At 36.8% G+C, this 13,328-nt stretch overlaps 2 protein-coding genes across 12 annotated transcripts in view; both read left to right on the top strand.

Annotated features, from left to right (window-relative positions):
• LOC105222100 (electroneutral sodium bicarbonate exchanger 1) overlaps positions 1 to 13,328 on the top strand; it is a 762,556-nt gene that overhangs the window by 95,520 nt on the left and 653,708 nt on the right. For all 10 annotated transcript variants that reach the window (XM_049462397.1, XM_049462395.1, XM_049462403.1 and 7 more), the window contains one exon: positions 10,912 to 11,015. In XM_049462397.1, coding sequence (XP_049318354.1) covers positions 10,922 to 11,015 — 94 coding nt within the window. In that variant the 5' untranslated portion in view covers positions 10,912 to 10,921. The remainder of the gene's footprint in view (positions 1 to 10,911; positions 11,016 to 13,328) is intronic.
• LOC125780363 (zinc finger BED domain-containing protein 4-like) overlaps positions 1 to 13,328 on the top strand; it is a 298,323-nt gene that overhangs the window by 13,863 nt on the left and 271,132 nt on the right. The window lies entirely within an intron of this gene.

Below are 13,328 nucleotides of genomic sequence, written 5' to 3'. Positions count from 1 at the left end.
ATGTCGAATAGTCGGGAAAATTTAAAAAAAATACGATATAAGTACTTGGAAACATCTCTATCACAACGTAACAGATGATGAATCATAGATTTGGGTGTTTCAAATTGATCCGGATCTAAAGAAAGCTGTTCGATTACAAAGCACTTCCAAATAAATGGTTGCTTGTTTTTTAGACAAACTGAATATGTGGCAGCCATACCACTAGAATAAATCAAAACAGTTTATTCTGAAAAGCATATATCTGTTTGTTTGCCAGTTGTCTTTCAAGAAATCAGAAAAATCAGCAATCGAAGACAAAACAATTTTTTTGAAGTGGCAAAAGCGCTGTGAGAATTCGTTCAAACGCATGCAAGAGTGTAATGATCTTAACCTATATATATATTTATATATCCATATATATAAAAAGTAAATAATATATCTAAAAGTAAATAATATTTATAACTCAAGAACGGCTGAACCGATTTGGCTGAAAATTGGTGTGGAGGTAAGAACCAAGGTCCGGACATAGGAAACTTTTTTTATTTCTTTATACTTAAATTCGACACAATTTAAATATACAAAAATTATATTTCAAATCATAAGCATTGTTCAAAATTCATGTATGCAAAAATCATTTAAATATGTTTTGACTTCAAGAACAAAAAAATAATAATAATAAAAAGTAAGAAGTGCCAAGTTCGGGTGCAACCGAACATTTTATACTCTTGCAACTTGCAAGAATCACTACACCAATACACTGTTATGAGTAAAACATGCATGCAGTCAACCTGAAGTTTAGAAATCTTTATATTAAGTATATGGAGGCTAAGGGAAGTATTGGTCCGATTCAACACATTATGACATACAGACATACCATTATAAAAGAAAGATTATCCCGTAATTTTAGTTATAAACACCTGTATACCACACATTGACCAATATTATGGATCAAAAGTCAACTATAGGTATCGGAGTCTTAATTTTCGGTACCTAGGGGCTTGAACAGTTTTTTATAGGATTTAAACAATTTTTGGCTATAAGGTGGCACTTACTTAAGACAACATTCGTGCAAAGTTTTATTGATTTGTATACTGGAAACTGAATGTGGCAAGTGGAATTTAAAATTGTGCTATCGGGAAGTATTCGTGGTTGTTGTCTGATTTCGTCCATTTTTGCAATAAGAATGTAAGACGAATGCTACGTATAAAATTTTGTCGAAATCGGTTGGTTGAGATTCCGAGATCTGGGATTTCACCAAAAGGTGGGCAGTGCCACGCCCATAGTCCAACTTTCACAATGGCTCTCATAAAGCTCTATCATACCATCTCGGTGGCAAAATGTAATGTATCTCGCCTTTTTAGTTATTGCTTTATCGCGCTTTTAATAATTTTAAACAGTACCGATTTCATACGTTTTCACACTGTCGGTAGACTGTAATAGATTTGTATACTACAAATTTGGCTGTTGTAGCTTAAGTGATTTAGTAGATATGTATAATTACAGCTTTATGTCTTAATTCAGTGCTTAGTTATAGCAGTTTATAGTTTTTCAATTAATGGTGATTTGTGGGCGTGGCAGTGGTCCGATCACACCTATCTACGAACTCAAGAATTCTTTTTTACTAAGGGACCTATATGCCAAGTTTTATCAAGATATCAATTTTTAATCAAGTTACAGCTTGCACGGAGGGACGGTCAGACAGACAGTCAACCGGATTTTATCCCATCATCACATCGTCATCCTGATATTTTATATATATACCTATATAAATTTCTATCTATCATGATTAATTTTATGTGATAAAAAGAACCGTTAGGTGAACAAAGCCATAACTGGTTGCAAAAGTATAATAATAATAACAACACATAACTACCGTAAAAGTACAGCAATTAGCGTATACATGGATTATAATGATTGTTGCTACTGAACAAGGCGCACCATATGAAACCGGTAAGACATTTTTAATGTCACAAGAGAAATCGCATTGACAATTGCGTCGCCAAGGTACTGCGGCTGAGCGTTTGAAAAGCTACGCTATTCCCGCAGCATTTCATTTTGCTATCCTACCGCTCTCATTTTGACGGGAGTCGTAGCACATCCAAAGAAGAACAATGTAAAATTATGTACTCTGCTCTGCTCGGATTTTTGTTCGGTAAAAAACTATAGCTGTAGCAAAAGCCGAAAACGAAGTACTGTGCTCTGCTCTGGGAGCGGTATGAGAGCAGAGCTATACATGCGAGAGCTGTAGCAAATGAAAACTTTAATTTGCTCTGCTCTCAAACCGCTCCCAATTTGTTACTACCGCTACGCCAAAGCAGAGCACAGCCCTTCTTTTTTGACTATTGCTACAGCTATAGTTTTGCCAATCAAAAAGATTACAGGAAATATTAATGGATAACTGAATTTGCAAATGTTAGCAATGAAAAAACTATAAATATTATTGCTACCCTCTTTCCTAAGCACAAGTATTAACAACTAACAATTTTGAAAATTAGTTACACGTTGAATATAAAATTAAAAAAAAAATTAAAAAATCAATACGTGGTAGTATATTTTTTATATGTATTTACATATAATATCAAATCGAACATTCCTTAATTGGGAAGATTCCGCTACCTCCTCGTCCTATGTCCTCGATAGAATGAAGGTTGATATCACCGCTGTCCACGAAATGCGATGGACGGCACAAAACGAGTAGGTCCTTGCGGAATTTACAACAGTGGTCATATAAAAGGTCGCAAGTTCGGTCACAATTCGCATCAAAGGAGAATATCCACAACAAGGCGAAGTTCTTCAACATGTCGCTGATTTGAGCTCACGCAGCGATGGAAAAGGAGGACGCTGTGACCAAAAATGCCTTCTATCAGCGCTTGGAGCGCACCTATTAGAGCTGCCCCTGCCACAATGTCAAAATCGTACTTGGCGACTTTAACGCCAGGGTGGCCAAAGAAGGTATCTTTGGCACAACGGTCGGTAAATGCAGTCTCCATGAGGAATGACCAATTGGGTTGAGGCTGATCGACTGCGCTGGGGCCCTAAATATGGTTATCTGTGGAACTAGATTCCAGCATAGGAAACTTCACCAAGCTATTCAGCTGTCTCTGGATCGAAAAGCCATAAACCAGTTCGATTACGTTGTGATAGACGGAAGACATGTCTAACGGTTAAGACGTCCGTAGGCTCCGAGGTTCTCGGACCACAATCTTGTTGCAGCCAAAATACGCCCCCGCTTCTGTGCTGCTATAAACGCATGTTAATAAATACCAGGAAGGTTTGACATCGAGAAGCTGAAATCACCACCGACTGCTGAGCGATTTTTTACTCGACTTGCACTCCTGCTCTCTTAAAACAATCGTCAGCAACTTGCTATAAGGGAACTTTGGGACGGCATTTCAAGCTCCTTACGTACAGCTGCAACCGAAACCATTGGTTTTCGGAAAATGCAAAAGAACAGCTGGTATGATGAGGATTGCAGTATCGCAGTGTAGAGTAAACAGCCTGCCTACCCCGCAACCTTTCAATAGACCACAACACGTGGGAAGAGGGAAGCGAGACGAATTTGCAGACAAAACACGAGAGACGTACAACGATTCTCCAATCGATGAGGATGGAGCAGACGTTCCATTGCTTGACCATGAAGTAGTTCGATTAGCAATTACCCGCTTGAAGAACAATAAAGCGGCGGAAGCCGATGGATTGTCGGTCGAGCTTTTCAAACACCGCGCCGAAGAACTGATAAGGAGCAAGCATCAGCTTTTTTGTAGAATATGGTCGGACGAAACCATGCCTAACGAATGAAATTTAAATGTGCTCTGCCCAATCCACTTAAAGGGAGACGATCTGCACCAACTATCGTGGGATAAGTCTGCTCAACATCGCATATAAGGTTTTAGCAAAAGTATTGTGTGAAAAATTAAAGTTATTCATACATCGAGATTCTTACAGCGAGATTAGCGTTTTCGTTCTTATTAATAAATACAACTTTACTGTATCGAATAGTTAATAACTAGTTAGCCACAGTAAAGCGTGGACGGTGTCTTCTAATGGAAAATATTTTGTAAAACAATAAAACAATTTTCGATGATAAATATTGGTTTTTGTTCTGTGATACCGAAATATAAATGTGCAAACAACCCAGTGGCCTAGCTATCTAGGGGCTAGACGGGGCAGTGCGACTCCTTACCAGAAATCTTGATCGATTTGAATGTTTGGAAATTTCTCCCATTTTCAAAGTAAATATGACTTGTTGCAACCCCAGTTTAATAATGACAACTCAGTTGAGAGAAGCTCAAAAGTTATGTCTTGGGAATTCCACTAAATACTTTCTGTAGGTTGGTTGTTGTGATATGGGCGTTTTATTATTCGTCGGTGACCGTTTTATTGTGATCTCGTGTTAAGATTTTTTTCGAGAACGGTTAAACAATTAATGCAGTATCAAGAGTAAGTAAGCTAACGTCAATAATTTTTGTACTGGTCTATTTATTGTTTCAATTTATTTGATTTTATCACGAATGTTGATGTCCGTTAAGTCAATAAATCGTGTAAAATCTATAGATTTTGGCTGCGGCTCATTGTATAACGCGAAATATGGAGAAAAAATTCAAGTCATCTGCAGTAGGTACATTAATTTAAGTCCGCGGGCAGGAGATCGTTCATGGTCTCCAACGTTAAATGTGATAATGGTGTACAAAAAATAATAAGGATATCTTGCTTAACGCAGAGTACGTACATTGTGTCACTCATAATTTAAATTTGGTGATAAAATCGCAAAGATGCAAGACTTGTATAACTTTTTCGGAAACAGCATCAAACGTTAGGATCTACTGTTAAAATTCACTGGCGAATCGGACACCACTCTAAAAAACTAAAACGATACTAAACTAACCACGTCTGCACTATCACTTCGTTATTTTGATATGCTAAAGAGTCCTAATAAAGATGAGCGCAGTGTGGAAGATAGTATTAAAACAAAAATTCGAGTTCGTCTTGCTTTGCGAGTTCATGAACAATGTATTGAACAACATCATTTATTCATACAGAACTTTACAAAAATGTGAAATCAATTTAGACGAGACGAGTAACCTTTTAGCAGAGACCACAGTTTTAACTTTATAGAAATGATTTCAAATTATTCAAGTGCAAGGCCAGTGAGACTTCAATACAATTGATACTAATTTTCAAGGAAAGGCAAAGAGTTAATAAACATTTTAATTAATTAGCTGCTGATCACCGATTTCCAAGCCAAGAAAAAATACTTAAAATTGAGATTTTCAATAATATACTAGGCATGTAATATCTCAATTAGATACACGTTTTATTAGTATGAGTGCAGTCTGTCATATATTCGATTTTCTAACACAACATTTTTATACTTTCGCAACCAGTTGCTAGAGAGTATTATAGTTTTGTGCACCTTTTATGCGTATCACCTAAAACGAATCGAAATAGATATAGGGTTATATATACACCCTGTCAAGAAAGTATCGGGAATTTATAAATAAAACGAAAATTTTGCAATCATCATTCAAAGTTATTTTATAGCCTTCAAAGTAATATCCATTTGAAGCGATGCACATATGCCAACGCTTCTTCCAATCGTCAAAACATTTTGTAGAATAAGAAAAAGTCACAGGGAAACATATCAGGTGTATACGATGCTTGCTCAAAGATATTTGTTACGACGGATAGCGTCTCGTAAGCGCTTCATAACATCACGTTATCATCAGTTACACTCGTTGAAGCCCGTCCAGAACGAGGCATGTTTTTCACGACCCTCCTCCCGTCCCTCCTTGAATACTCTGTCCCGCTCGTAAGTGCGCGTTTAAGATAAAGCAGATTCACCAAAAGCCTTTTTCAACACTTTCAATGTATCGGCACACGAAAATTCGTACGCAACACAAAATTTAACAGAAATAAGTTGATCAATATTTTCGGTCTTTGTAAAATTCGACAAAACCCTACTGGGATCGACTGACAGAAACAGCTGCTATTAAGACACTCGCTGACAGAACGCGGTAATTTTTGGCATCATAATGAAGGACAGTTATATCAACCATCTTCTTCTTCTTCTTTACCGGCGTAGACACCGCTTACGCGAATATAGCCGAGTTAACAACAGCACGCCAGTCGTTTCTTCTTTTCGCAACGGGGCTTCAATTGGAAATGCTAAGCGAAGCCAGGGTCTTCTCCACTTGGTCTTTCCAACGGAGTGGAGATCTTCCTTTTCCCCTGCTTCTCCCGGTGGGTAGTGCGTCGAATACTTTCAGAGCTGGAGTATTTTCGTCCATGCGTAAGACATGACCTAGCCAGCGCAGCCGCTGTCTCCTGATTCGCTGAACTATCTCAATGTCGTCGTATATCTCATACAGCTCACCGTTTCAACGAATTCTACATAAATTCGTCTTGGCCAATGCGCAAAGGACCATAAGTCTTTCGCAGAACATTCCTCTCGTAAGTTAGTAACGTCGACTTATCTGATGTTTTCATCGTCCATGCCTCTGCACCATATAGTAGGACGGGAATAACGAGTGACTTATAGAGTTTGATTTTTGTCTCTCGAGAGAGAACTTTACTTCTGAATTGCCTACACAGTCCAAAGTAGCACCTGTTGGCAAGAGTTATTCTGCGTTCGATTTCCAGGCTGACATTGTTGGTGGTGTTTAAGCTGGTTCCCAAATATACGAAACTTGTTTGATGACAGGAGATATTTCGTCTTGCCCTTGTTCATCACCAGACCAATCTGAATCCAGTCTGAAAGCACAACTAACGACGCGGGTGTTGAGGCCAATGATATCAATATTGAATTATTTTATCATAGAGCAGATAGTAGAAGCCGCACGAAAGGAAGTCGCCTTGTCTGAAACCTCGTTTGGCCCTTCCCGATCGGAGAGGTCCTTCCCGATCCTGATGGAGCTTTTGGTATTGCTCAACGTCAGTTTACACAGCGGTTTAATTTTTTAGGAGATACCAAATTCTGACATCGCGGCATAAAAGCAGCTGCCGTTTTCGTGCTGTCAGAAGCAGCTTTGAAATCGACGAAGAGGTGGTGTGTGTCGACTCTATTTTCACGGGTCCTTTCCAAAGTTTGCGCGTTGTTAATATATGATTCCAATCGTTAAACATGCTTCCGTCCGAGCTTTTTCTAGAAAAAAGCTGATGCATGCACCTTTTCAGTTTATCGCCGCCGTGTTTGAATAGCTCGACCGCGGCCCTGACGGCCAGCTTATAAAGCTCTTCATATCCAGGCACTTCGGCCCAATCTTTTTTTCAGTCTGCAAATGCGTCTCGCTTCCATCTTCAACTTTCGGTACCTATCCCATTCCGCACGTGCTGTGGTCGATCGTTACAAACTAAGAAAAAAAATATTAGCTGTCTTCTATATAAGAGGAAGATGAGAGAGGGAAAAGAAAATTTACCTATACATTTTTGACAAGGTGTATATAAATAATTAAGATTACGAGAAAAGTTGAATTTCGGGTATGTCTCTCCGTCCGTCCGTGCAAACTGTAACCTGAGTAAAAATTGAGATATCTCGATAAATCTTTGTATGTAGGTTCCTTAGTGCAAAAAAACATTTCGAGTTCGTAGATAGGCGTAATTGGACCACTGCCACTCCCACAAATCGCCATTAACCAAAAACATATAAAGTGCCATAGTTAGCACTGAATTAAGGTATAAAGCTCTAATTAGTAAAGAGGATCGCAGTTGCCATGGACACGTGTGGGGAAAAAGTTTGGAAAAGTGGGCGTGGCTCCGCCATTTAACAAGTTGAATGTACATTTCTCAAAAACCACTTAAGATTCAATACCCAAATTTGCTGAATAAAAAATCTATTACTGTCTACCGACAGTCCCCCTGCGGGGAGGGGGATTGACTAAAATCCAAAATCCAAATGCACTATGTCCGACATTCACGTGTCTGGTTTAACTGAATGTCGGCATGGTCATGACGTGTCAGAAAAGTGCTATATTGAAATGATTATCATATTCTTTGAATGGGTTTGCGATTATATAACAAACACAAAAATGAAATGACGAACAACATTTCATACAGCCGGGTCCTTAGGAATTCCTAGAAGTTCTTAGGGTCCCCAACTGGCAGTAGATCACAGGTAACACTGTGGTCTACAGGTCACACGAAAGACTAAAACATGGTACCACGGGGAGCAGTTTTCCCTTGGAGTTCGCTCCAATCTGCGCATTGGGTTCGGCCCTTTGGGGAGATTCGTGGTGGCTGTGGTTTAAACCTAAATGCAGGAAGGGCTTTTGTCCAATGTGGAGTCGCACTGCGGCCGCGTGCCGGACCCAAAGTACGGCAGAGGTTTAGGTAGGCCTCGTACCCGACCAAGGTGGCTAGGGTGTTCCTTTGGTTTTCACCCGAACCGATTGGAACCAAAGTATAAGTGTGTTGCGGCACTTTGCTCTGGTTCTCCCAAGGTATAGTGTTGTGCATGCACTTATGCTTTGGGGCGTTGATCGGCGCATTATACTGATCTACGTGTCTCTAGCAATAGAAAACACCGTGGATTTGAGCCTACAAGTGGCAGATACTCACGTTAAAACACATTGACAGTTGTCTACCGACAGTGTGAAAATGGATGAAATCTGAGGATAACCCCGCTCACGTCCTATATAACTACATATACTGTTAAGAACTACTAAAAGCACGATAAATCCATAACTAAATACACCAGAAACATTAAATTTTACCACTGAGATGGTGGGCATGACACCGTCCACTTTTGGGTGAAATCCCCTATCTCGGAATCCCAAGCAACTGATTTCGACAAAATTTTGTACTTAGCATTAGTCTTACATTCTTATTGCAAAAATGGACAAAATCAGACAACAACTCCGAATACTTCCCGTATAGCACAATTTTAAATACCACTTGATTCGTTCAGTTTCCAGTATACAAATCAATAAAACTTTGCACGAATGTTGTCTTAAGTAAGTGCCACCTTATAGCCAAAAATTGTTTAAATCAAATAAAAACCCTTAAAGCCCCTAGGTACCGAATATTTAGACCCCGGTACCTATAATATAATCTCTTTCCTATAAAAGAGAAAAACTTTAATCGAAAATGTCGGTCAATTTGTGATATACTATATAACTGAAATTAAGGGATAATCCTTTTCCTATAATGGTATGTCTGTATGTCAAAATGTGTTGAATAAGACCAATACTTCGCTTAGCCTCCAGATACTTAATATAAATATTTTCGAACTTCCGGGGGACTTGTCTCCCATATATCGGCCAATACGTGAGTTATCCCAATAAAATTAAGAGAGCGTGTTTTATTCCTAATAGTGTATCTGTTTGCGAAAAATTAGATAAAATTGGGTCACTACTACCCCTAACTCCCATATACAAGTATTATATATATTGTATATGTTTTATATAATGATATTGGTTTTTAACAAACCTTATGCAGAAAATGTCGGTAAGTGTATTAGTTGTATTTTGTCTATGTATATATAAAATTGCTTGAGTTTCGATTCTCTGGTTGACGTTTTACTGTTTAAATATTTCCCTGGCTTTGATTCTTGCACGTTGCGAGTTGCAACGGTATAAAATATTCGGTTGCACCCGAACTAAGCTCCATCTTACTTGTTATTAGATATTGATGAAACAACTTTATTACCAAAGTTGACGAATTCCAAAGAAAATAATAAGATGTTATAGTCCCTAGTATCTCACTTCAATTTAGTAATAAAGTGTCCAATATGGACCGGTGGCGTCATTGAACCGTACTTCTTCCGTGGTGATCAAGACTGGACATGGACTTGAACAGTATGTGGTTGTTATGTTATCTCACAAAATCGTCCGATTTTATGCCGTTATATCCTGTGGAGCTACGTCAAGTCTACGGCTGTGCGAACAAGCCAGCAGTTGATGAATTTCGTAGGAATATCAAATGTGAAACTACTGCAGTATCGGCCGATTTATGGTTGAACCGTGGGTTCGGCGGCTGTACTTCTGCAAGCGCGCCCATGGTGGATATAAAAAAGATATCGAGTTCCATACATAATGGCATCGAATTTTCTTTCACAGGAATAGAGAATTTCATTGAAGTCCCAAACCGTTTCTTTTGTAGCGCTATTATTGAAAACTCTTACATATATTTACCACCTAATTTTACCTCAACTATCTCAAGGATGAACTGTTCAACAATTATCTAAGGAAATAATGAGCAAATATGGAATACAGCAATGTTATTATTCTTCACAATTGCTGTCACTTCTGCAGCAGCTGAAAGGTCATTTAGCAAATTAAAAATTATTTAAGAATTAATATCGGCCCGACTCGACTCCGATATTTATCGCTAATAGCATAACTTTGATTTATATGAAGTTATTGATATTTTTGCGAAAACTAAAGCTACGAAAATTATAAATATATTTATTATTTAGTCAGTTGCTAGGTCTGATCTTTATATATATAATCAACCCTTCTCTATTTCGTTTTATTAGCCAAACCTCTACCAAATATTAATTGTAATTTATGTTGTTACTGTTTAATATTTTTATTACCTGCCCAGCAATGCACAAAAAATTGATCAATTAGCTAAGCATTTTTAAAATATTTGTATATATGTATCATACATTTATTTGATAAAACTTAATCAGATTACATAGCAGTGGGGGCCCATGACCCTTGGCCACTGAAACAACAGTTAGGAGAATAACATTATTACAAATTATTACAATATTGTTAAAATAACTGCTTACAGTAGTTTGCTTACAGTTGGTTTGCTTTATAAAAAATGTATAGCGTAAAAAAAGTAAGTTAGAGAATTTAATATCGTAAATAAATAAAATATATTACCTATATGTATTAATTGTTAATTAAAAATGTCTTAAATGGTAATATTAACTTAACGATGATTATAAAGACTGTTTAATCATTTAAGTTATTATTTAATTTTTTATAGCACGTGCACGATGCAATCACCTGTGATAAACGATGAAGCATCAAAAGATCCGAAAACTACTGAAAATGATTTCTCACAACATTTCACTGAACATGATTTTGAAGGTAAATATTAATAGTAATAATATCAGGACATACTTACAGAGATATGGACGGACTTTGTCTATAGAATCCCCTACGCTTAGTTCAGAGTGTTATACACAAATTTCATTACACATTACGAGTATATATGTATGTATGTCAATGCAGATATTCCTCTTAATTGTTTGATCCTCTGTTCTAGCATTTTTACACAATTAATGCGAAATCTTTATGTCATCTTATGTAAAAAGAACAAAAAAATTAATCCTTTGAAATATAAATGTAATGAACAAAAATTACTCTCTTATGCAAACCAATGCTTTGACGTTACGGAACAGGAAAAAGAGCGGCGATCCGGCTGTAATTGTTCCATATATATTAATGGCGGAGACAATTCTAGCTCTGTGCAAGATCACAAAAAAATTTAACAGTTGCGGCATTTACTATGATATTTTATTGAATATCGTAACTATTTTTTATATTAATATCAATTAAAGCGTACTAATTTCTTTATCGACTATTTAAACCATCCAATAACAAACTATTAATGAATATATTGAGGATGTTTATTTGCGATACCAAAGGAACGAAATTATCTTTTGGTTGAGTCAGCACATCAATATGAATCACTATAAATAACATAGGTCAACCGATACATAGTCAATTGTAAGGTTGAAAATCACTATACTGGCATACAAAATTATGGTATAAATAGTATCAAGTCAAACTGTAGTTTTAAAGTCTCCATATAATTTTAGGTATATACCGAAGGAGTTGACCTCAGGCCAAGTTCTTATCAGAAGGTCCATTTAATTCACACATTCTAACACATTTACTTAACTTTTCAGTAAAAAATTATCCAAAATTAATATAAATGGAATAATTCTCGAATAATTCAAGTTCTTACAAAAAATTATGCATATACTAAGAAGTTACTTATAAAAAAATAAACGCTGAATATATGATGTATTAAGTGCTAAATTTTAAGTATCAGTTTTTTTATGTTAATATCTCTTTAATGCAAACAATCTTTTAAGACAAACCAATAAAGCCAAATCAAACAAACTTGTTGAATTAATTTTAGCACCTTCTTATGTATGAAATGTATGTTTGTAACACCTAAAATTAATCGAGATTTTTTTAATAAGAGTGTATCCTCATGTCTAAATCAAAGTTGACGGTTCCCCGCCCATTTTCCAGCTTCGACCCTAGCTGCCTCAAACCATCTCATTTAGTAGTTTTTACAGTGCGGTCGAAAATATCGGTCAACGTGGGAGATATATTATAGAAATTGGGAAATAATCTCTTTCCGATAAAAGATGTCTGTAGGTAAAAAATGTAACCCATTTACCATCCCGTTTACTCATTGGATAAATAGCTTGTTTAGCTCCCATATACCAAATAGAAAGAACTTACGCCTAACCTTGCATCCAATACGTGGCCAAATCTGTAACGTAAATTACAATAGTTTAGTGAGCATGTTTTTCTAATAACGACGCATCTTTATACCTAAAATGTATAAAGTCGGGTGATAACTTGCTATTTAAGCAAAATTAACTGAACGTATAATGTAACAGATGTTTCTGATTGAAAAAAAAACAGAAACTTCCATGTTAATGGGGAATGTCTAAATGACTCTCGGCCTACACCGTCCTGAAACACAGCCACACCACATTTCAACACCCCACATTGGTAGACAAAATCATCATAAACGAACAACACAACACTCACCTTCCACATCACTACACATCACACCAATACGACACCACACTACCAACCAGGACACAACAACTTTCACAAAAGGGACGGACATCTGAAGCCGCCGACACTTCGTTTTTGGTTTCCGTACGAGTTAAGACTCACGCACTTGCGCATATGTTTTTTCGCATCATCACGGCTTTTTTTCCCCGTCCAATATAATCAGTGTATTTCGCCGATTGGTACAATTTATACTTTTGAAATCTGCTATAATCAGTTTATTCCGTTTATTCAATTATAATTGTGAAATCTTTCCATTTATTCCGAAATATAATACATATACTCGTAAATACATAAGAATATTTAAAAAAAAAGGAAAAACCCCCTAATTTGCGTGATTCTTTAGAAAAGTGAGTTTCGGTAAACCAAAAGGTGAGTTCGCTACTTACGAGAACATGGTCCTTCGAGCCTACAGAAAAGCACCTTAAAAAAAAAAAGATAATAATAATAATAAAAAATTTTAATTAAACAAAAGTGTGGTGACTAAGATACATATTCCTGAAACTATACAAGTGGAAAAAAAAATTTTTAGAAAACAGTGGGGTGAAAAAATACTTAAAAATCATAAAAACACTTGGC

Source organism: Bactrocera dorsalis, chromosome 1 (genome assembly GCF_023373825.1).
Source record: "Bactrocera dorsalis isolate Fly_Bdor chromosome 1, ASM2337382v1, whole genome shotgun sequence".
Taxonomy (NCBI): Eukaryota; Metazoa; Arthropoda; class Insecta; order Diptera; family Tephritidae; genus Bactrocera; species Bactrocera dorsalis.
This window is presented reverse-complemented; position numbering and strand designations above follow the sequence as displayed.